Source organism: Protopterus annectens, chromosome 6.part0 (genome assembly GCF_019279795.1).
Source record: "Protopterus annectens isolate FY-2018-M chromosome 6.part0, PAN1.0, whole genome shotgun sequence".
Taxonomy (NCBI): Eukaryota; Metazoa; Chordata; order Ceratodontiformes; family Protopteridae; genus Protopterus; species Protopterus annectens.
The window spans coordinates 1,175,374,349-1,175,399,756 of NC_056737.1; the positions used below are offsets into that span (position 1 = coordinate 1,175,374,349).

Here is a 25,408-nt window from a genome sequence, read left to right on the forward strand (position 1 = left end):
CTGTAGCCATAATCCTGGAATTGTTGGAAAAGAACAAAATGAAAAACAAAACCAACAAAATCCAGGTGCCTTTGCAGTAAGCCACCAAAGGTCCAAGAATAAATGTAGAAAAAAAAAACAAAGGCAAAGCTCCAGTTTTTTCAGCCAACACAGCTGTTTACACAAGCACTTTCACTAGATGCTTCTTCAGCTGTATCTACATTGTTGCTAAAACACCCATTTTATACTATCATCACAAATCACATGACAAAACCATTTAACCATTTAAAGAAAAATGCTTCTAAAACATAAAACAATGTAAACATTAAAAAATATGTACCATCAAATGCAAATGCAGAAAAATATGTGCACATATAACACATTTAAAAACATCACCTATGCAATGGTCTATTTTTTAAAATGAGTCTCACTGGCACATGGTCATTTAAGCCATGTCCTACATCAGCCCTCAACCTCTTAATCCAGTTTGCCTCTAACTCTTCCGATCTAGTTCTGATATCACCCCCCCCCTTATTCTCATAACATCTACCTAAGACCATAAATTTAAAACTATGTCTTTCACTTGTCTCAGAAACATGCTTTGCAAGGGAATTAAATATGCTTTTCTTTTTAATATGATATATATGCTATCTTTGAGCAATCTATCGGTCTTACCAACATAGAATTTATTACATAACTGGCACGTAGTCAGATATACCATATTGGGGGGTACTACAAGTTGCATTAACACTCAAATGAAAGACCTCATGAGAATCTGGATGTTCAAATTCTGTTCCTACATCTATATATTCACAATACTGACATCTCTTACATGGTTTAGTCCTTCTATCTTTAGAATGCCCTATCTGATCTCTCGGTGTACAGTCTCCTTTTCAATGACTTTCCATGAGTCACTACAGCTCAGAGATAAGGGCAGGTAAATGAGAGTTAAGTTCAACAAAACAAACTGAACAGAATACACATTTGCAATGGGAGGGGGGCTTTCCTCATTTTATTTTTCTGTTAAGGATATCTAGCATGCACTATACATCACCATGCAAAGGTGTACTTCATATTGAATTTTCTAAATGTAGTGAACCCAACTTGCCCCTTATTTGTAAATGTTTTAATTGGTATGCTCTCTAGGTTCAAGCCAAAGAAGTCCCATCATGGCTAGGTGTGTCTAACAATAGACATGGACAAACTCCTGAGTGCCATTTGAAAAGCTACCAGCTAGAATTTTTAGAAATTATACAGGACATTGAAATGGAAAATGGAAAGTAGCACAAAAGGCAAGAAGACAGAACATAATAACAACCTGATTACTACTAAGATGGAACATAATAACAACATGATTATTACTAAGATGGAACATAATAACAGCATGATTACTACTAAGATGGAACATAACAACATGATTATTACTAAGATGGAACACAATAACAACATGATTATTACTAAGATAGAACATAATAACAACATGATTATTACTAAGATGGAACATAATAACAGCATGATTACTACTAAGATGGAACATAACATGATTATTACTAAGATGGAACACAATAACAACATGATTACTACTAAGATGGAACATAATAACAACATGATTATTACTAAGATGGAACATAATCATAATAGCATGATTACTACTAAGATGGAACATAATAACAACATGATTACTACTAAGATGGAATATAATAACAACATTACTACTAAGATGGAACATAATAACAACATGATTATTACTAAGATGGAACATAATAACATGATTATTACTAAGATGGAACATAATAACATGATTACTACTAAGATGGAACATAATAACATGATTATTACTAAGATAGAACATAATAACATGATTATTAATAAGATGGAACACAATAACAACATGATTACTACTAAGATGGAACATAATAACATGATTATTACTAAGATGGAACATAATAACACGGTTATTACTAAGATGGAACATAACAACATGATTATTACTAAGATGGAACACAATAACAACATGATTACTTCTACGATGGAACATAATAACATGATTATTACTAAGATGAAACATAATAACAACATGATTATTACTAAGATGGAACATAATAACAACATGATTACTACTAAGATGGAATATAATAACAACATGATTACTACTAAGATGGAACATAATAACAACATGATTATTACTAAGATGGAACATAATAACATGATTATTACTAAGATGGACACAATAACAACATGATTATTACCAAGATGGAACACAATAACAACATGATTATTATTAAGGTGGAACACAATAACAACATGATTATTACTAAGATGGAACATAATAACAACATGATTATTACTAAGATGGAACATAATAACATGATTATTACTAAGATGGACACAATAACAACATGATTATTACCAAGATGGAACACAATAACAACATGATTATTATTAAGGTGGAACACAATAACAACATGATTATTACTAAGATGGAACATAATAACAACATGATTACTACTAAGATGGAACATAATAACAACATGATTATTACTAAGATGGAACATAATAACATGGTTATTACTAAGATGGACACAATAATAACATGATTATTTCCAAGATGGAACACAATAACAACATGATTATTATTAAGATGGAACATAATAACAACATGATTATTACTAACATAGAACACAATAACAACATGATTACTACTAACATGGAACATAATAACACGATTATTACTAAGATGGAACATAACATGATTACTACTAAGATGGAACATAATAACAACATGATTATTACTAACACAGAACACAATAGCAACATGATTACTACTAAGATAGAACATAATAATAACATGATTATTACTAAGATGGAACATAATGATTATTACTAAGATGGAATATGATAACATGATGGAACATAATAACAACATGATTATTACTAACATAGAACACAATAACAACATGATTATTATTAAGATGGAACATAATAACAACATGATTATTACTAACATAGAACACAATAGCAACATGATTACTACTAAGATAGAACATAATAATAACATGATTATTACTAAGATGGAACATAATGATTATTACTAAGATGGAATATGATAACATGATTATTACCAAGATGGAACATAATAACAATTATTATTAAGATGGAACATAACATGATTTTTACTAAGATGGAACACAATAACACAATTACTGCTAAAATGGAAAACAATAACAACATGATTATTACTAAGATAGAACACAATAATAACATGATTATTACTAACATGGAACATAATAACATGATTATTACTAATATGGAACACAATAACAACATGATTATTACTATGAGGGAATATAACAGCGATTATTACTAAGATGGAACATAATAACATGATTATTACTAAGATGGAACATAATAACACGATTATTACTAAGATGTACCTGATTATTACTAAGATGGAACACAATAACAACATGATTATTACTAACATGGGACATAACATAATTATTACTAAGATGGAACACAACAACAACATGATTATTACTAAGATGGAACATAATAGCAGCAATTATTACTAAGATGCAACATAATAACATGATTATTACTAATTTGGAACATAATAACATGATTATTACTAAGATGGAACACCACAACAACCTGATTATTAGTAAGATGGAACATAATAAGATTATTACTAAGATGGAACATAATAAGAGTGATTATTAGTAAGATGGAACATAACAACAATTATTACTAAGATGGAACATAATAACAACATGGTTATTACTAAGATGGAATACAATAACAGCATGATTATTACTAAGATGGAACATAATAAGAACATGATTATTACTAAGATGGAACATAATAACAACATGATTATTACTAAGATGGAACATAATAACAACATGATTATTGCAAAGATGGAACATAAGAACATGATTATTATTAAGGTGGAACACAATAACAATATCATTATTACTAAGATGGAACACAATAACACTGATTATTACTAAGATGGAACATAATAACATGATTATTACTAAGATGGAACATAATAACAACATGATTATTACTAAGATGGAACATAATAACAACATGATTACTACTAAGATGGAACATAATAACAACATGATTATTGCTAAGATGGAACATAATAACATGATTATTACTAAGATGGAACATAATAGCAATGATTATTACTAAGATGGAACATAATAACTATGATTATTACTAAGATGGACACAATAACAACATGATTATTACCAAGATGGAACATAATAACGATGATTATTACTAAGATGGAACATAATAACAACATGATTATTATTAAGGTGGAACACAATAACAACATGATTATTACCAAGATGGAACATAATAACGATGATTATTACTAAGATGGACACAATAACAGCATGATTACTACTAAGATGGAACATAATAACAATGGTTATTACCAAGACGGAGCACAATAACAACATGATTATTATTAAGGTGGAACACAATAACAACATGATTATTACTAAGATGAAACACAATAACAATGAGTATTACTAAGATGGGCATAATAACAACATGATTACTACTAAGATGGAATATAATAACATGATTATTACCAAGATGGAACATAATAACAATGATTATTACTAAGATGGACACACTAACAACATGATTACTACTAAGATGGAACATAATAACAATGATTATTACCAAGACGGAACACAATAACAACACGATTATTATTAAGGTGGAACACAATAACAACATGATTATTACCAAACTTGGGAACGCATACACAGACTCACAAAGTTCTCCAATTCAGGATGGTGCTGGTAAGTTGACGCACACTGGTGAAGAATGGTAAATCCCACTATGCAGCTCTGGAATAAATAAGTCCTTTCTTGTTCAAAGGTTATCCAAACAATTGCCACGTTAAAGCATCCAAATATAAATAGTGAAGAAAAGGTAGAACTAAAACCAAACTGGACCAAACAGGGCCAGAAGTTTATTAAAACATTAAGCAACACAGTACAAAAATACTGCTTTTCGTCCTTTCACCATACAAAGACTTCTTCAGACAAATGGTTCTACACAAGAACCCAGCCTGTGTTATAAAGACAATTGCAAATTCAAATTGTGCCCCTCCCCGATACAATCCGAATGACCATTTCCTGATCACAAAGCGTTTGTCATTTCCTCTTCCTAGTTATACACCCATTCAGTAATATACACAGTTCATTTGCAAGAACAAGAATGAGATTAAAACATTAAAATGAAATGAGTGAAAATACAATGAATAAAAATACACAAAAGTGAATCCCCATTTCAAATATAAAGTCACTAAACAAATATGAGTAATGTAAACTACAAGACTAACAAGTCCAAACATACACATTTAAGCATTTGGACATTATGTCATTATGTCAAAGAGGTAAGGGGGGGTGGGGAGAGGGGGAGTGTTTGCGACATAATGATGGCATAATGATAAATAACTCTACTTTCTGTTGACTTCTAACAGAATTTAGTACTATGATGTATGAAAACCAATCGATCATAAAACAATAAAAAGTAAAACTTGAAGTAAACATTTTGTGACAAAATGTGCTAAAAATAAAATGAAGTAATAATATAAATATCACAAGTATGTATTGTATATGTATGTTGAACATTGAAAATAAAATGCATGTTCAAACGTTATATGCTCTACCAAGTCTGCATGTATCACAATAAATGTCAGAGGTAAAATAGCCTATCTATTCAATGCTCTCAATTTCAAAATACTAGAGATAGAATATTGCTCATTTAGCCCTGGTACTGAGCAGGCTCTTGTACGGAGTTGCCACAACAATTCTAGTCTCTCTAGAAGCAGGGGGGGTCGGTCCCCCTCTGTCATTGTGGACACATTCACCTATTGCTCTAAAGCCAAAGGTATGATTCGAGAATGTCGCTGTGTGTCTAGCTAAAGCATTGGTCATGTTTCCAGTTTGCATGCTATATAGGTGTTCGTACACCCTTTCCCTCAGTCTCCTCTCAGTTTTACCAATATAGAATGAGGGGCATGCTTTACAAATAGCTACATATACCACATTCTTTGAATTACAGTTGAATTTACCTTGGCTGATGTATTGCCTATTTCTAAGTGTAAAATGTTTGCCTATATCCATGTAAGTACAGTACCTACACATATTGCATTTATTCATACCTAGCATAGATGACCTACAGTTATTCATTTTGCTTGTTTGCAAGATGCTCTTAATGTTTGCTCCCTTCCTGTATACTTTTTTAACTCTATTTGGTAGTGCACTTGGGAGTCTCTCTTCATTTAATAAGAATTTCCAATTCTTATTAATAATGTCTGCAATTTTGTAAGCGTCCAGACAAAGTTGTAATAAAGCAGAAACTATTAATGTCAGCATGTTCCTCCCTATTAAGTGGTTCGCTTAACATATCACCTCCGTTATTTGTACTACTTATATTTTCTCCCAAAAGTGGTATGTATATATTTTTCATGCGTTTCAGTGATACTTCCCTTATAAGTGCATCCACCAAGGTATGAGGATATTTCCTCCTCAAGAACATACCTCGCAACAATTCACACTCGAGGTCAAAATCGGTTTCCCTGGACACCATTCTAGCTGCCCTCACCAGTTGGCCTTTCACAACAGCTCTCTTTTGAGTCACGGGATGGCAGCTAGAATAGTGTAAAAAGGAGTTTGAGTATGTTGGTTTCCTGTAGATCCTTGATACATAGGAACTAGTTTCCAAGTCCTTTTCCAAGTATACATCAAGGTATGCAATTCTACTTATATGAAAGCTGTGTGTGAAAGATAAAAAATCGGTGCTATCATTGAAATGGATGAGTAATTCATCTGCAGCTTCAGAATTGCCCTTAAGCAATATAAAAATGTCATCCAAAAATCGAGTGTAATACCTGATGCTGCTGGCCACTTCTAAGTGGTGAAGTACATAAGTTCTGTCCCAGTGTGCCATCACCAAATTGGCGAAACTGGCCCCACAGGGAGAGCCCATCGTTACACCTGTTTTCTGCACAAAATATTCCCCACCAAATGTAAAGTAGTTGTTATCCAACACAACCTCAAGTAGTTCACATAATAATGAAACCAATGCAGTTGTGGCCCCCATTTCGAGTAATAACTCTCTCACCCATTCGACCCCCGTGCTTTGTGGTATCGATGAGTATAAGTCCTTAATGTCTATAGTTAAGAAATTTAACTCTTGGTCGAATGGAATGGAGCTAATAGATCTCAAAAATGCCCAGGAGTCCTTACATATCTGTGGGAGCGGACATACAAATTTCTTTAAATGATAGTCTATGAATTTAGCTACTGGGTAAGTTATACTACCTCTAGCATCAATCAAGGCTCTCAGTGGTGGGTCCGAAATAGATTTGTGGATCTTAGGGATCCCGAAAACAGTTGGGATCTTTGGAAATACCATAAACAGAAAAATATAAGTGTCTTTGTCTATTCTAGCCTCTACAAAAAGTTCCTCAATCAGTGCTCTTATCCTGTTGTATGCTATGTTCAGTTCATTTTTAGATACACTTTGATATGCATTTGTGTTAAGGATCCGCTTAATCCTGTAATTATAGTCTGGTACATCAAATATAACTAGACCACCTCCCTTATCTGGTTGAACAACCCTAACATTGGAGGTCTGGATCAACTCTATACATTGTTTCTCTTCGTTTGTAATGTTGTTAGTAATTGAATTGTTACTAGGGTGTACATTATTCAACCAGTTAAAAATATCCCATTCACATATTTTTTCAAACAAGGCTAATGATGTGTGCATTGGTGGACAAAAGGAACTAGACACATAAAGTGGATCAGGTGCTCCTTGTGAGGCTTTACTAGGGCCAAATAAAAAATGCAAGTTGAGTCTTCTCATGAATAACTTTAAGTCCACAATAGTGTGTGCAATACTAGCTCTTGTAGCAGGTATAAATGTTTGACACTTCGCAAGAAAATCGGCCATTATTTTGTCAACCTGAATGGTGTAAAAATTATAAATACAAAAGTCACCTTCTGAATTCTTGACAATTTCAGGTACTGGAACCGGTCCTGGATCAGAGTCAGCATCATGGGCGTCTGTTAAAGATGGAAAAATTGTTATTTCTTCCATGAGTTTGTGTACTTCACCTGTTGACCCCGCCTCAAATTGTAGTTCGAGGCAGGCATTGGAACATTTTGCCCTTTCTCCTTAGTCCCTCTATTCCGGTTCCTGGCATCCGATAAAGAAATTGCCTGGTTGCCCTGAGTATGCTCACCCGCTACCTCATTGTTCTCATTAAGGTTCACATCATCACCCCCCCTCAATGTTGTTATGTTGATTCTCCATAGAATTATCATTCCCTGATTGGGATTTGGGAGGAGGGGGATAAGCTGCATTCAAACGGTAAGCTTCTTTGTCTCTGTTTAATTTCTTAATTTTAATAGATTTAAGTTTGACAAGATGCTGGTCAATGCTAGTAAAACAGTGCTCATAATCGAATTTATATCTAGAGAAATCCAGACTTGACTTTAGCTTTGAGCCTAGTGCATTGAGTTATTGCACTAATGAATCAGCCCATGACTGATAATGCTTAGATATTAAAGTCATTAGCTCAAAGCCATGTTTATCAAACAAAGAGATAAGGTCCTTGTGAAAGTCAATCCCCCCCACAAGGCCAGTTGGATACCGCCATGATCTCAGTCCTTTTGGGACAATTCTCTCACTGAGACATTCCTTAAAGTAGGCAAGTTCAACATGTAGTTTCTTATATTTGTAAAGTTTAGCATCAAATTCTTTCAATAAGTCAGTTACTAGTTGCCCCTCGGGTTCATTAGTTTGAAGACATTGGTCATTGGTGTCATTAGTGAAAGAGACTACAGTTCCTAACAACTCATCTAGGTTTAATGCAAAAGGTTGCCTCGCGTGGTGCTGTTCATCTCCAGTTCTTTGGATATTATTTCCATCTAAACGTTGCATCCCAGACCCCTCAAATGGGGTCAAGTGAATAGACATTGTCCAGGTTGGGGTCATTCATTGACAGGTCTATGTTTTGGGGAAGGGGGTTTGGGAGGTTTAAAAGTTCACTAGTATTAGGAGGGCCATTATTAGTATTAGAAAGTCCTCTTAACCCCTTGTCAGATAAAGTATCGACCCTCTCAGTTAATAGTTCTTCCTTTTTAGTTAATTTCTCCATCAAAGTAAAGAGTACCTGTAAGTTGTTAGGATTGTCATTATTCGGTTGACTTCCCTGCACCACTTCTGAATCCATGACAAACAGCAAACTTGGGAACTCATACACAGACTCACAAAGTTCTCCAATTCAGGATGGTGCTGGTAAGTTGACGCACACTGGTGATGAATGGTAAATCCCGCTATGCAGCTCTGGAATAAGTAAGTCCTTTCTTGTTCAAAGGTTATCCAAACAATTGCCACGTTAAAGCATACAAATATAAATAGTGAAGAAAAGGTAGAACTAAAACCAAACTGGACCAAACAGGGCCAGAAGTTTATTAAAACATTAAGCAACATGGTACAAAAATACTGCTTTTCGTCCTTTCACCATACAAAGACTTCTTCAGACAAATGGTTCTACACAAGAACCCAGCCTGTGTTATAAAGACAATTTCAAATTCAAATTGTGCCCCTCCCCTGATACAATCCGAATGACCTCATTTCCTGATCACAAAGCATTTGTCATTTCCTCTTCCTAGTTATACACCCATTCAGTAATATACACAGTTCATTTGCAAGAACAAGAATGAGATTAAAACATTAAAATGAAATGAGTGAAAATACAATGAATAAAAATACACAAAAGTGAATCCCCATTTCAAATATAAAGTCACTAAACAAATATGAGTAATGTAAACTACAAGACTAACAAGTCCAAACATACACATTTAAGCATTTGGACATTATGTCATTATGTCATAGAGGTAAGGGTTCAAAGAATGTGGTATATGTAGCTATTTGTAAAGCATGCCCCTCATTCTATATTGGTAAAACTGAGAGGAGACTGAAGGAAAGGGTGTACGTACACCTATATAGCATGCGAACTGGAAACATGACCAATGCTTTAGCTAGACACACAGTGACATTCTCGAATCATACCTTTGGCTTTAGAGCAATAGGTGAATGTGTCCACAATGACAGAGGGGGACCGACCCCCCCTGCTTCTAGAGAGACTAGAATTGTTGTGGCAACTCCGTACAAGAGCCTGCTCAGTACCAGGGCTAAATGAGCAATATTCTATCTCTAGTATTTTGAAATTGAGAGCATTGAATAGATAGGCTATTTTACCTCTGACATTTATTGAGATACATGCAGACTTGGTAGAGCATATAACGTTTGAACATGCATTTTATTTTCAATGTTCAACATACATATACAATACATACTTGTGATATTTATATTATTACTTCATTTTATTTTTAGCACATTTTGTCACAAAATGTTTACTTCAAGTTTTACTTTTTATTGTTTTATGATCAACTGGTTTTCATACATTATAGTACTACATTCTGTTAGAAGTCAACAGAAAGTAGAGTTATTTATCATTATGCCATCATTATGTCGCAAACACTCCCCCCCCTTACCTCTATGACATAATGACATAATGTCCAAATGCTTAAATGTGTATGTTTGGACTTGTTAGTCTTGTAGTTTACATTACTCATATTTGTTTAGTGACTTTATATTTGAAATGGGGATTCACTTTTGTGTATTTTTATTCATTGTATTTTCACTCATTTCATTTTAATGTTTTAATCTCATTCTTGTTCTTGCAAATGAACTGTGTATATTAGTGAATGGGTGTATAACTAGGAAGAGGAAATGACAAATGCTTTGTGATCAGGAAATGAGGTCATTCAGATTGTATCAGGGGAGGGGCACAATTTGAATTTGAAATTGTCTTTATAACACAGGCTGGGTTCTTGTGTAGAACCATTTGTCTGAAGAAGTCTTTGTATGGTGAAAGGATGAAAAGCAGTATTTTTGTACCGTGTTGCTTAATGTTTTAATAAACTTCTGGCCCTGTTTGGTCCAGTTTGTTTTTAGTTCTACCTTTCTTCACTATTTATATTTGGATGCTTTAACGTGGCAATTGTTTGGATAACCTTTGAACAAGAAAGGACTTATTTATTCCAGAACTGCATAGTGGGATTTATCATTCTTCACCAGTGTGCGTCAACTTACCAGCACCATCCTGAATTGGAGAACTTTGTGAGTCTGTGTATGCGTTCCCAAGTTTGCTATTTGTCATGGATTCAGAAGTGGTGCAGGGAAGTCAACCGAATAATGACAATCCTAACAACTTACAGGTACTGTTTACTTTGATTGAGAAATTAACTAAAAAGGTAGAACTATTAACCGAGAGGGTCGATACTTTATCTGACAAGGGGTTAAGAGGACTTTCTAATACTAATAATGGCCCTCCTAATACTAGTGAACTTTTAAATCTCTCAAACCCCCTTCCCCAAAACAGAGACCTGTCAATGAATGACCCCAACCTGGACATGTCTATTCACTCGACCCCATTTGAGGGGTCTGGGATGCAACGTTTAGACGGAAATAATATCCAAAGAACAGGAGATGAACAGCACCACGCGAGGGAACCTACTGCATTAAACCTAGATGAGTGGTTAGGAACTGTAGTGTCTTTCACTAATGACACCAATGACCAACGTCTTCAAACTAATGAACCCGAGGGGCAACTAGTAACTAACTTATTGAAAGAATTTGATGCTAAACTTTACAAATATAAGAAACTACAAGTTGAACTTGCCTACTTTAAGGAATGTCTCAGTGAGAGAATTGTCCCAAAAGGACTGAGATCATGGCGGTATCCAACTGGCCTTGTGGGGGGGACTGACTTTCACAAGGACCTTATCTCTTTGTTTGATAAACATGGCTTTGAGCTAATGACTTTAATATCTAAGCATTATCAGTCATGGGCTGATTCATTAGTGCAAGAACTCAATGCACTAGACTCAAAGCTAAAGTCAAGTCTGGATTTCTCTAGATATAAATTCGATAATGAGCGCTGTTTTACTAGCATTGACCAGCATCTTGTCAAACTTAAATCTATTAAAATTAAGAAATTAAACAGAGACAAAGAAGCTTACCGTTTGAATGCAGCTTATCCCCGCCCCCCCAAATCCCAATCGGGGAATGATAATTCTATGGAGAATCAACATAACAACATCGAGGGTGATGATGTGAACCTTAATGAGAACAATGAGGTAGCGGGTGAGCATACTCAGGGCAACCAGGCAATTTCTTTATCGGATGCCAGGAACCGGAATAGAGGGACTAAGGAGAAAGGGCAAAATGTTCCAATGCCTGCCTCGAACTACAATTTGAGGCGGGGTCAACAGGTGAAGTACACAAACTCATGGAAGAAATAACAATTTTTCCATCTTCAACAGACGCCCATGACGCTGACTCTGATCCAGGACCGGTTCCAGTGCCTGAAATTGTCAAGAATTCAGAAGGTGACTTTTGTATTTATAATTTTTCCACCATTCAGGTTGACAAAATAATGGCCGATTTTCTTGAGAAGTGTCAAACATTTATACCTGCTACAAGAGCTAGTATTGCACACACTATTGTGGACTTAAAGTTATTCATGAGAAGACTCAACTTGCATTTTTTATTTGGCCCTAGTAAAGCCTCACAAGGAGCACCTGATCCACTTTATGTGTCTAGTTCCTTTTGTCCACCAATGCACACATCATTAGCCTTGTTTGAAAAAATATGTGAATGGGATATTTTTAACTGGTTGAATAATGTACACCCTAGTAACAATTCAATTACTAACAACATTACAAACGAAGAGAAACAATGTATAGAGTTGATCCAGACCTCCAATGTTAGGGTTGTTCAACCAGATAAGGGAGGTGGTCTAGTTATATTTGATGTACCAGACTATAATAACAGGATTAAGCGGATCCTTAACACAAATACATATCAAAGTGTATCTAAAAATGAACTGAACGTAGCATACAACAGGATAAGAGCACTGATTGAGAAACTTTTTGTAGAGGCTAGAATAGACAAAGACACTTATATTTTTCTGTTTATGGTATTTCCAAAGATCCCGACTGTTTTCGGGATCCCTAAGATCCACAAATCTATTTCGGACCCACCACTGAGAGCCTTGATTGATGCTAGAGGTAGTATAACTTACCCAATAGCTAAATTCATAGACTATCGTTTAAAGAAATTTGTATGCCAGCTCCCACAGATATGTAAGGACTCCTGGGCGTTTTTGAGATCTATTAGCTCCATTCCATTCGACCAAGAGTTAAATTTCTTAACTATAGACGTTAAGGACTTATACTCATCGATACCACAAAGCACGGGGGTAGAATGGGTGAGAGAGTTATTACTCGAAATGGGGGCCACAACTGCGTTGGTTTCATTATTATGTGAACTACTTGAGGTTGTGTTGGATAACAGCTACTTTACATTTGGTGGGGAATATTTTGTGCAGAAAATAGGTGTAGCGATGGGCTCTCCCTGTGGGGCCAGTTTCGCCAATTTGGTGATGGCACACTGGGAGAGAACTTATGTACTTCACCACTTAGAAGTGGCCAGCAGCATCAGGTATTACACTCGATTTTTGGATGACATTTTTATATTGCTTAAGGGCAATTCTGAAGCTGCAGATGAATTACTCATCCATTTCAATGATAGCACCGATTTTTTATCTTTCACACACAGCTTTCATATAAGTAGAATTGCATACCTTGATGTATACTTGGAAAAGGACTTGGAAACTAGTTCCTATGTATCAAGGATCTACAGGAAACCAACATACTCAAACTCCTTTTTACACTATTCTAGCTGCCATCCCGTGACTCAAAAGAGAGCTGTTGTGAAAGGCCAACTGGTGAGGGCAGCTAGAATGGTGTCCAGGGAAACCGATTTTGACCTCGAGTGTGAATTGTTGCGAGGTATGTTCTTGAGGAGGAAATATCCTCCTACCTTGGTGGATGCACTTATAAGGGAAGTATCACTGAAACGCATGAAAAATATATACATACCACTTTTGGGAGAAAATATAAGTAGTACAAATAACGGAGGTGATATGTTAAGCGAACCACTTAATAGGGAGGAACATGCTGACATTAATAGTTTCTGCTTTATTACAACTTTTAGTCTGGATGCTTACAAAATTGCAGACATTATTAATAAGAATTGGAAATTCTTATTAGACGAAGAGAGACTCCCAAGTGCACTACCAAATAGAGTTAAAATAGTATACAGGAAGAGAGCAAACATTAAGAGCATCTTGCAAACAAGCAAAATGAATAACTGTAGGTCATCTATGCTAGGTATGAATAAATGCAATATGTGTAGGTACTGTACTTAAATGGATATAGGCAAACATTTTACACTTAGAAATAGGCAATACATCAGCCAAGGTAAATTCAACTGTAATTCAAAGAATGTGGTATATGTAGCTATTTGTAAAGCATGCCCCTCATTCTATATTGGTAAAACTGAGAGGAGACTGAGGGAAAGGGTGTACGTACACCTATATAGCATGCGAACTGGAAACATGACCAATGCTTTAGCTAGACACACAGTGACATTCTCGAATCATACCTTTGGCTTTAGAGCAATAGGTGAATGTGTCCACAATGACAGAGGGGGACCGACCCCCCCTGCTTCTAGAGAGACTAGAATTGTTGTGGCAACTCCGTACAAGAGCCTGCTCAGTACCAGGGCTAAATGAGCAATATTCTATCTCTAGTATTTTGAAATTGAGAGCATTGAATAGATAGGCTATTTTACCTCTGACATTTATTGTGATACATGCAGACTTGGTAGAGCATATAACGTTTGAACATGCATTTTATTTTCAATGTTCAACATACATATACAATACATACTTGTGATATTTATATTATTACTTCATTTTATTTTTAGCACATTTTGTCACAAAATGTTTACTTCAAGTTTTACTTTTTATTGTTTTATGATCAACTGGTTTTCATACATTATAGTACTAAATTCTGTTAGAAGTCAACAGAAAGTAGAGTTATTTATCATTATGCCATCATTATGTCGCAAACACTCCCCCCCCTTACCTCTATGACATAATGACATAATGTCCAAATGCTTAAATGTGTATGTTTGGACTTGTTAGTCTTGTAGTTTACATTACTCATATTTGTTTAGTGACTTTATATTTGAAATGGGGATTCACTTTTGTGTATTTTTATTCATTGTATTTTCACTCATTTTATTTTAATGTTTTAATCTCATTCTTGTTCTTACAAATGAACTGTGTATATTACTGAATGGGTGTATAACTAGGAAGAGGAAATGACAAATGCTTTGTGATCAGGAAATGAGGTCATTCAGATTGTATCAGGGGAGGGGCACAATTTGAATTTGCAATTGTCTTTATAACACAGGCTGGGTTCTTGTGTAGAACCATTTGTCTGAAGAAGTCTTTGTATGGTGAAAGGACGAAAAGCAGTATTTTTGTACCGTGTTGCTTAATGTTTTAATAAACTTCTGGCCCTGTTTGGTCCAGTTTGGTTTTAGTTCTACCTTTTCTTCACTATTTATATTTGGATGCTTTAACGTGGCAATTGTTTGGATAACCTTTGAACAAGAAAGGACTTATTTATTCCAGAGCTGCATAGCGGGATTTACCATTCTTCACCAGTGTGCGTCAACTTACCAGCACCATCCTGAATTAGAGAACTTTATGATTATTACTAAGATGGAACATAACAACAACATGATTATTACTAACATAGAACACAATAACAACATGATTATTATTAAGGTGGAACACAATAACAACATGATTATTACTAAGATGGAACACAATAACAATGAGTATTACACTGCTTCCTTTCTGTGCTACAGTTTTGAAATTTTCATACCTTTTGTTGGGCAGCAAACTCTTCAGTTTCCTTGGTGAGCTTTTCTTTCATTTCCATTCTTTCCTGCTGCAAGTTGTTCTCCATCTTCTGCACTTGTCCTTGTGACTCATGTAACTTTCTTTGTAGCTGCTGATTTTCTTCTCTTAGTGTACTGACCAAGAGTGCCGCTGTTTGCAGTTGCTGGTTTTCATTCTGCAGAGCTTTCAGCTCTTGCAGAACTTTCAGACACTCTTCATTCTGCCTTTTCTGTTGAGCTGTGATGTCAGCATATTTCTTTTCCAAGTTTTCTTTCTCTGACAAACGTTTCTGCAGCTGAGTTTTCAGCTCTACTACTTCAGCAATGTGTTTATCTGTGGTTTGCTGAGCAGCACAGTATTCCATTTCCAGCCTTTTCATTTCATATCTCATCTTCAGATTCTCTTCATCCATAACAAAACTCTTATTCTCCAGGTCTTTTTTCTGCTGTGCTAAAAAATCTCTCTCTTTTTCAAGTGCTGCAACACACTTAGTTAGTTTTCCCAACTCTTCTTGATGTGACTGTTTAAGGTGTTCTGCTTCCTTTTTCACCTTGTTAAGTTGAAGTGACTTCTCCTCCAAAGCATCAGAAGCAATTTTCAGCTCAGTTTCAGCAGAGCACTTCCTGTCTGAGAGCTCCTGCAGCAAAGCTTTTAGTGTAGATCCTTCCTCTTGTATATTGTCTCTAGATATCACCACCTCTTTCAACTGCTTCTCTAAGACAGACAACTGTGTTTTCATGTCTCTTAGGCATTCTTCTTGATGTCTCGTTAATTCTGACATCTGGTTCTCCATATTGGTTTTCTCACTCTGCAGTGTCTCGATCTGAGACATGGCTTTACCTAGGCTGATTTCCATCTCTGACTTGATTGTCTGCATTTCTGACAGACGTTTTGTGGTTTGTACAAGGTGTTCTTTTTGACATCTGACTTCGTTTTTCTTCTCATTTATTATAGTCTCTCCTAGTTCAACGGCATTCTTTAACGAAACTATTTGTTCCACGTATGCAGAAGCTTGCTTGCTTAGTGTTTCAGCTTCAAGCTTTGAATCTTTAAGAAGCTGTTGATGAGAAGTCAGTGACTGCAGAAGCTCAGTCTTTTCCTTTTCAATATTATCTTTTTCTACCTGGTACGCCTTCAGTTTCTGAGACAGTTTCATGTTCTGCACTTCCACTTCTGTTAGTTTCTCTCCACTCAGCTTTATTTCATCTAGTAGCTTGTGGTATTTTTCATCTAGTGTAAGTTCATCTCTGTTTCCTTGTCCAAGAATCAGTGATTCAGAATTTTGAAGTTGTCTTATTTCTGTCTGGAGGGAGAATCTTGAAAGTTCAAGTTCCTCAATTGTCTTTTGACTTTTGTGAAATGTATCCTGGAGTGTCATGTTCTCAGACTGCAGCTGTTCATATTTCCTCTGATGTAACTCGGCCTCAATCATTATCTCTTTTTTCTCCCTTCCCAGTTGCTTAACTTGCCCTTCCAGCTCTATCCTGTGTTTTTCCAGGCTACTTATCCTCACCTCTGTGTTCTGAAGCTTGTTCTTTACATCATCCAAAAGCTGTTCCTTGGATAAAAGGGATTCTGCTTCTTTGGCTAGTTGATCTTCTAAATTCTTCTTCTGACTTGCATGGTTATTCAAGTCTCTCATATGTATTTGCTTCATTTTTTCAAGTTCCACAAGATGATTTTTTGTTAGTGTGGCTATTGCATCACTGTTTTGTTTCTGAAGTAGCAAGATGTCTTGCTGCTTTGCTGATAGCTCTTCTTTTAAGCTATTAACGAGACTATCCAGTTCCTCAGTGGTTTCACTTAATAACTTATTACTCTCTTCCAGCTGTGCTGTTCTTTTACATTCATCTTCTGATTGTTGTTTATAACTCTCTCGGATCTTTTCTACCTCTAGTTGGACTTGGTTGTCCTTCTCAAACAGAACTTTGTCTTGCTTTTCCTTCTTTGCTATCAGTTCTTGAAGTTTTTCTTCCTTCTTTTCTATCTCCTGCTTCAGATTTTTAATTTGGGACTGCTGCTTTGAACTTTGTTTCCTGAGCTCCAGTTCTCTTTTCTCACTGGATGCTAAGTTGCTAAGAAGTTCATGGATCTTTTGAAGGTCCTTGGATGTATCTGGAACTCTTTGCTGCTGAGATACATCCTTCTGAATCATGTTAACTTTGCTGAGGAGTTCCTGATTTTGTTTCTCCAAGGATGACATTTTCAGTTCATAGTCTACAGATACTGCTTTCAAATTTCTTGTTAAATAATCATCAGCAGAGTTTTCAGTCATGGCAGGCTGATTTGAGATATGCAGTCCCTCTGAGGTGGATGCGAACGGTGTGGTCTTCTGATAGTTGAAGCTTTCACAAACAATTTCATCTTCCATTTGTGGGCAGTCATCCTGAAATAATACAAAACAAATTATTAGAAAATGTATGGTGAGACAAGCTCACTGTTCTTTCCTCAACTATAAAACCTTCTAGTCTCTAACAACAAAACTGACACTTACTGTCCTGGGTAGCATTTATAAGAATAAGGCTTCAGTCAAACATATAGCCATTTTATCCTGAAATATGCCTTTATTCAATGAAAGGAAGGCCATAATCACTCCAGGCTTTGGTTATTCAAAGCACAACTAAAGGAGATGAGTTTATTTGAGATTAAAGGAATGCATTGTCGTAAATGACTTCAAGTTAAAGAGATGAGGACAAAGCAAGTAATATGAAAGGTAAATATCCTTTACTTAACATCAGCCCTCCCCCTCTTTCTTTAACAGTTTTAAACATTTACTGCTTTAGAAAAAAGAGACTTACAATATTACATCAGTAAAAATATATACTTGTATTATGTTATACAGCATGGAATTTATGGAATACACAATCCCTTCCTGATTGCATGTTACACTTTCCTGAAGTATTACTCTTACAATGAATACCTGGTACATACCTGGTAATATCAACTGATTATTTAATTTACTGATTTATCTATTTTGCTAAAGAACAGTTATCAATATCGGCCTGTCTCTGACTCAGTTGTCCAAGCATAGTCTCCTTATAAAAAGTCTCCGAATTGTGCTTACTTGGATCTATATCAGTTGATCGACAAATGACATTCACAAAACCCACCTGGTTGAGACCACATGATAGACAGAGGAGTTTGTCAGCCATTTTAACTGAGATCACTGTACAGTGAGGATCAAGGAATGTATCCTTTTCCCCACTGTAGTGCAATGCCAGAGATGGTATATATAATTAATAGGAGGTGGGGTGAAGTGGGCTTGCCCCCCCCTGCAAAAACATTGTTCTGTCTTGTTTGCTACTGTTGTCTGTCTGTTTCCATTGAATGACAAACTGAATTTTCACCCATGTGGGTTTTGACAATGTCATTCGTTGATCAACTGAAATTGATCCCTTAACCTATATTGTATGCTCTCACAACTTAGGCTGGGTTTAGATATGATAAACAATCAGTGCAAAAGATATTCAATTATCATTTCCCTAACGTCTACTGATACTTTAGTGTTTTTCTTGCAGCTCATCTCTGAACATTATTGTGTGCTCTGCTTTGAGCATATTTTTCAATATATCATGTCTTGCCCAGTAGAACTGAATGTTTAATGCATTTTAAAATGAGAAGATGTTTGCCGGCTCTGCTCCTACATGTGTCAATGTTCAGGGATTAGCTTAAGAAGTTAGAAGAAGTTCATAGGTTCATAGGTGCATACTAGGCTAATGGCCCTGGAGCCTTTACAAGCCTAGCCCATAGAAGTGCCCTGGCATCATGCCACCTGATGTTAGTTCCCAGTGCCTCTATCAAGTAGAGCTACTAGACTGATCCTCGAGATGAATTTTCTGTTTCCCATCCACTCATCAAGACTTCTCTTGAAGAGGGACAGTGAGGTGCTCTGCTTGACATGTATGGGAAGTCTATTCTAGAGCATGGGCAGTCTCTGGGTTATGAATCTGTCCCTCCGGCATGTCTGTTGATTGTGATAATGAGGTTGAGGTCTCTGGAGCATGTGATGTGGCGAGATTGGGATTTCTTTAGATGTAGCATTTCTAATGGAGCTGGGTCAGACATAGCTTTGTAAGTCAAGCAGAGATCGCCTCTTAGTAGACGATATGAGACAGGGAATAGCTGGAGTTTTTTGAGTTTGTCCATGTAGGACGTGTGTTTAAGGCCTAGGATTCTCTTCATGGCCTTTTGTGGCCTTTCCAGCTGTTACATACGTCTAGTGAGGTACATGCCAAATGGAGCATTATACTCGATGACTGGCCTAATGAGGGAAAAGTAGAGAGAGATGATGACCTCTTTCTTCCTGGATGCAAAACCCTTGATAATGAGATGTGCCACACAGAAGGACTTTCTGACCACAGTGGCAATGTGGTGGTTGAAGAAGAGGTTGCTGTCAACCTATGTCCCCAGATCTCTTAACACCTTCAGTGTTCAGTGGGCTCCCATCGATGTGGTAATTAGTGGGAACTGAGTTTTTCCCAAAGGGAATGACAATGCATTTTTTTGGCATTAAGCTTAAGGCCATGGTTTCGACACCAGTCATTGGTCTCAGTGAGGTCTTTTTGTAGGATGTCTGCATCACTTGGGGAGTTAATAATGGCTCACAGCTTGCAGTCATCTGTGAACTTGGTGAGCCAGAGTCCCTCCATTTTGGTCTGGACTTCTAAGAAGTAGATGCCAAACAGAAGAGGACCTAGGACCAATCCCTGTGGGACTCCACTCATGACTGGTCAGCAATCTGACTTGTAGTCCACTAATTTCACACTGTGGGATCTATCTGTAAGCCAATTTGCAACCCACCTAGTGATATATGGGTTGATGCCTAGTTTGGTGAGTTTATCAATAATTCCTAAGTGGGGAATGGTATCAAAGGCCTTGGTCAGATCAAGGTAGGCTGTATGAACTGCCTTGCCATCATCCACAGCTCTGGTGACTGACTCAAAGAAGTCAACCAGGTTGAGCAGGCATGATCTCCCTTTCACAAAACTAAATTGAGTGGGATCTAGAGTTTGGAGATTCCCTATATCCTTTTTAATGCGGTCCATGATGATGCGCTCCATAGCCTTACATATAAGATTTGTCAAGCTAATGGGGTGATAATTTCCAGTGTCTGTAGTAACTCCCCCTTTATGGAGAGGGATGACTGTAGCAGTGTGCCATTCAGTAGGGACAAAGCCTGAGGTGAGGCTGTAATTGAACAGGGCACACAGGTGAGGTGCCAGTTCACTCTGTAGTTCATGTAGAACACAACCAGGGATATTGTCAGGACTCATAGAAGCTGTATTCTTGGCCTTGGACAATGCAGCTTTAACCTGTGCTGCAGTAATGCTGGTTGCCTGGAATTCCTCCAGTATTGTGATTGGTCCTTTAGGGGGGAGAGAAGTATAAAGTTAGCACTGAGTCTGTCAACCAGTATGTTGGCAATATCTGTTGGCTCAGTATAGGAGGTATCATTGTGCAAACCTGGGTATTGCCATGGAGATGCTTGATATAACTATAGAAGGTTTTGTGGTTGTTTTTAGCATCTGCCATGATTCTGCCTTTATAGCTGGCTTTAGAAGTTTTGATGAGGTATCTCAACTTTTTGTTGAGGCTAATTAGGGAGTTTTTCCAGTCTTGGGACTTCACCTTTTTCTGCAACAGTTTCTACCTTCTGTTGGAGTTTATTAATGGTAGGGGACCACTAAATTGGCTTCCTTTTTTGGAGGAGAGCATCTTGGTTCTTCTGGGTATGGCTAGTTCCAGGCATTTATGTACATGTTCGTACAGTGCATTGGTGTATGATTCGGCAGTCATGCATCTATTTTCCATTCACATGGGTGATGTGAAGTTAGCTACCTCTGTTTTTAGGAGCCCAAAGTCAGCTTTGGGGAAGTTTTTCATGCTGGTTACCTTTGTGGGGGGGGGGGGTGAGATGTGGATTTCCATGGTGATTAGTTTGTGGTCAGATCTAACCAGGGAGGAATTAACTATTGGTGTAGAGCAACGGTTGCCCATGTTAGTAATAACCAGGTCAAAGATATTGCTTCCTCTAGTGGGGTAAGAATCAGCTGATTCAGGGTATTGGAGCTGATGAATTCCAGGAAGCATTGGGCCAGTGTACTGGTGCATGAGTAGTTTTTCCAGTTGATGGAGGGGTAGTTGAAGTCACCCAGTATGTGAGTGTTGGGTTGGACCCTAACAGTTTCCAGGGTGCTTAGAAACGTGGAGAGAGAGAGTCTTGGAACATGGTTGGGGACCTATAGCAGGCTATGACCTGAATCACCATCTTACCCAATGTTAGTTGTACGTGAAGTATCTCAGGTGCGTTATGTAGGGCTACTAGTCTGGAGGTGTGCATATCCTTTATGAATATGGAGACACAACTTTCTTTGGAGCTTCAGTCCATGTTCTGAGACTGAAAGGTGTGGAATGAGTTATAGCCTGGTAGCGCATGGGTACTTTCTGCTGCTTTAAACCAGGTCTCCATTACAGCACAAATGTTGATGTTCTCCATTTTGAGGAGTGGAGTTCTTCGAACAAGTGCATCTTGAGATTTAGACTTCTAGCATTGAGGAATATGACCCTCAGACTGCATTTATTTGTAGCTGTTACAGTGGTAGTTTGGTCTTTGGAACATCACCTAAAAAGGCACTATAGGGGTGGCAAGAGCCTTAACCAGTATCTGGAAACCCAAGGGTGACAAATGCAGGCCATCTCTGGCAAAGCATCAGGGTCTGTCAATCATGTCATCCCAAGCATACAGATACTGGATCCCCTTAGAATGACACCAGAAACCTAACTAATTGTTGAAGTCAATCCTTTTCTGCTTGTGCTGTGGTATCATTCTGGGAAAAGGTAGGATGCTTTTCAGGGCTAGGGTCATACCTGCCTGGGCCACATAATCTGAGAGCTCCTCCATGTCTCTTTTCATGTAGTCCAGGGTGGTGCATCTCAGGTCATTCACACCCACATGGACAGTGACAGAGTCATACTTGTACTTGTTGTGGAGTGACCTGAGTGTGTGTTATGTGTCAGATTCTGGCACCTGACAGACAGCTGGCTGTTACCTTCTCCTTAGTCAACCTAGTGAGTGGGACATCAGTGTGCCTCACTATTGAATCACCTATGATTAGTGTATTGGGCAAGCTGTTTTGCTTTAGGGGCACACTGTGTAGGTGAGCTATGTGTCTTGGGGTTTGTGCTGTGTTGTGGTGGTCAAGTGCATTTCTGCCTTGGAGGTCTCTGCTGTTTGGGTAGATTTCAGTTGAGAGCCTCTGTGAAGGTGGGTGTGTGGTTTGTGTTTTTATGAGAGACCTGTGATGGTGAGTGTTCTGGAGGGCTATGTGTTGCATGTGGTGTGGTGCAGGTGTTGACCTTCTCCTCTTGACCAGCTATTCCGGTCTTGGCTTGAGAGTGCATGGCTTTCAATTTGGATATATAAGTGCATCTCTCACAAGTCTGAGTGTTGGCAGGTAAGAGGAGAGGGTTGTCTGTGTACATGCGGCAGTTGCTACACTGCCTCAGATTGTCTGTGTACATGAGGCAGTTGCTACATTGCCTCAGAATGCCCAAGTTCACCAGGTTAATAGGAGAAAGCACAAGGAACTGACATTTAGACATGCAAGGAGGGATGGTCATTATTATTAAGTATTAGAGCTGTTTCCTTATGTATTCCTTTTACAGGAAAATTGTCACTCAAGGTGTCTGAGTCTGTACACAGCACTGCCAAACACTTGAGGGGAATTTAATATATAGACCCTGAAAATTTAGGGATGAAGTATTTAGGCAGATATTCTGAAGTTAGAAAGAATTCAAGCAGTTTGCATTAATCTTGTGATTAAATAAGTTCAGTCACTCTAGCAGAGAATATGCTCTTTTATATACTTCAAAAGTGAACAAATATTAATTTGCATACAAACTGGACTCAGTCACACACTCACAATGTGCTCCAATACCAGACTTCTTAACTGGAGATGGTTTCTTCTCTACTAAAGCTGGTCCACATGAGAAGGCCAGGAGAGGTGTGACAATATTCAAAGGTCCCTACCAAGAGCTGAGCATATGATTTTTTTTCCTTGCTTAGTTACTTTTTTCTTTATTATGCATATAACTTTGTTATCTTGGTGGGTAGGTTGGCCATGTGACTGTCTGCAGCCACCATACAGTCCTAATACAGGGTGGTGAGTCACACAGAGAAATCCTCATCTGTATTTCTGTGTACACACCACATGATTATAGGGTACGTGCAGCCTTTGCACAAAAGCTGAAGCAAGGACTTCGATCTGTGCCACCTACAAACCATGCAGTTTTATTGCCACAATTCAGTGATAAATAATCCTAGCTATTATCATTCCAGGTCAAGAAGTCCTTGCTTCAGCTTTTGTGCAAAGGCTGCACGTACCCTATAATCATGTGGTGTGTACACAGAAATACAGATGAGGATTTCTCTGTGTGACTCACCACCCTGTATTAGGACTGTATGGTGGCTGCAGACAGTCACATGGCCAACCTACCCACCAAGATAACAAAGTTATATGCATAATAAAGAAAAAAGTAACTAAGCAAGGAAAAAAATCATATGCTCAGCTCTTGGTAGGGACCTTTGAATATTGTCACACCTCTCCTGGCCTTCTCATGTGGACCAGCTTTAGTAGAGAAGAAACCATCTCCAGTTAAGAAGTCTGGTATTGGAGCACATTGTGAGTGTGTGACTGAGTCCAGTTTGTATGCAAATTAATATTTGTTCACTTTTGAAGTATATAAAAGAGCATATTCTCTGCTAGAGTGACTGAACTTATTTAATCACAAGATTAATGCAAACTGCTTGAATTCTTTCTAACTTCAGAATATCTGCCTAAATACTTCATCCCTAAATTTTCAGGGTCTATATATTAAATTCCCCTCAAGTGTTTGGCAGTGCTGTGTACAGACTCAGACACCTTGAGTGACAATTTTCCTGTAAAAGGAATACATAAGGAAACAGCTCTAATACTTAATAATAATGACCATCCCTCCTTGCACTAGCCTATATGAACATCAATACTATTAGCAACATATTAGACAAGAAGCAACAACAATTACATTGTAGCAGTTACTGATTCCTGGTTAAAAGAGGGCAGTTGGCTATAACCATTCATGAATCAATACTAGATCCAGTACAGAGATAACAGATCTAGCTCTAGAGAAGATGTGAGTGTTCCAACACTAACTCATAAAATTTAAACCTTAACCCACCTCTCGTTGTTAAAAGCAATGCCCAGACGATAATCATCTTAATGGGATATTTACACAAATTTTTGCAGGCAGACATACAATCATGGTACTTACAACTCTATACACCCTCCTTTCTCTAAAACACTGCTAGGGGACAGTAAAAGCAATACCGTCATATTCTAAAAATAGCAAGCATTACATGGGATAAACCATCTGACCCAGTTTATAAATATAGTAACCAGACTTAATAAAAACACAGACAAACATTAATGTATTAACATATTTATAACAAACATTCCT

General features: G+C 37.1%; 1 protein-coding gene across 1 annotated transcript in view; it reads right to left on the bottom strand.

The window, feature by feature from the left end:
• The window catches only part of RUFY4 (RUN and FYVE domain containing 4), a 651,945-nt gene that overhangs the window by 313,362 nt on the left and 313,175 nt on the right, over positions 1-25,408 (bottom strand). Inside the window, exon 6 of the mRNA XM_044074805.1 lies at positions 15,897-18,299. Coding sequence (XP_043930740.1) covers positions 15,897-18,299 — 2,403 coding nt within the window. The remainder of the gene's footprint in view (positions 1-15,896; positions 18,300-25,408) is intronic.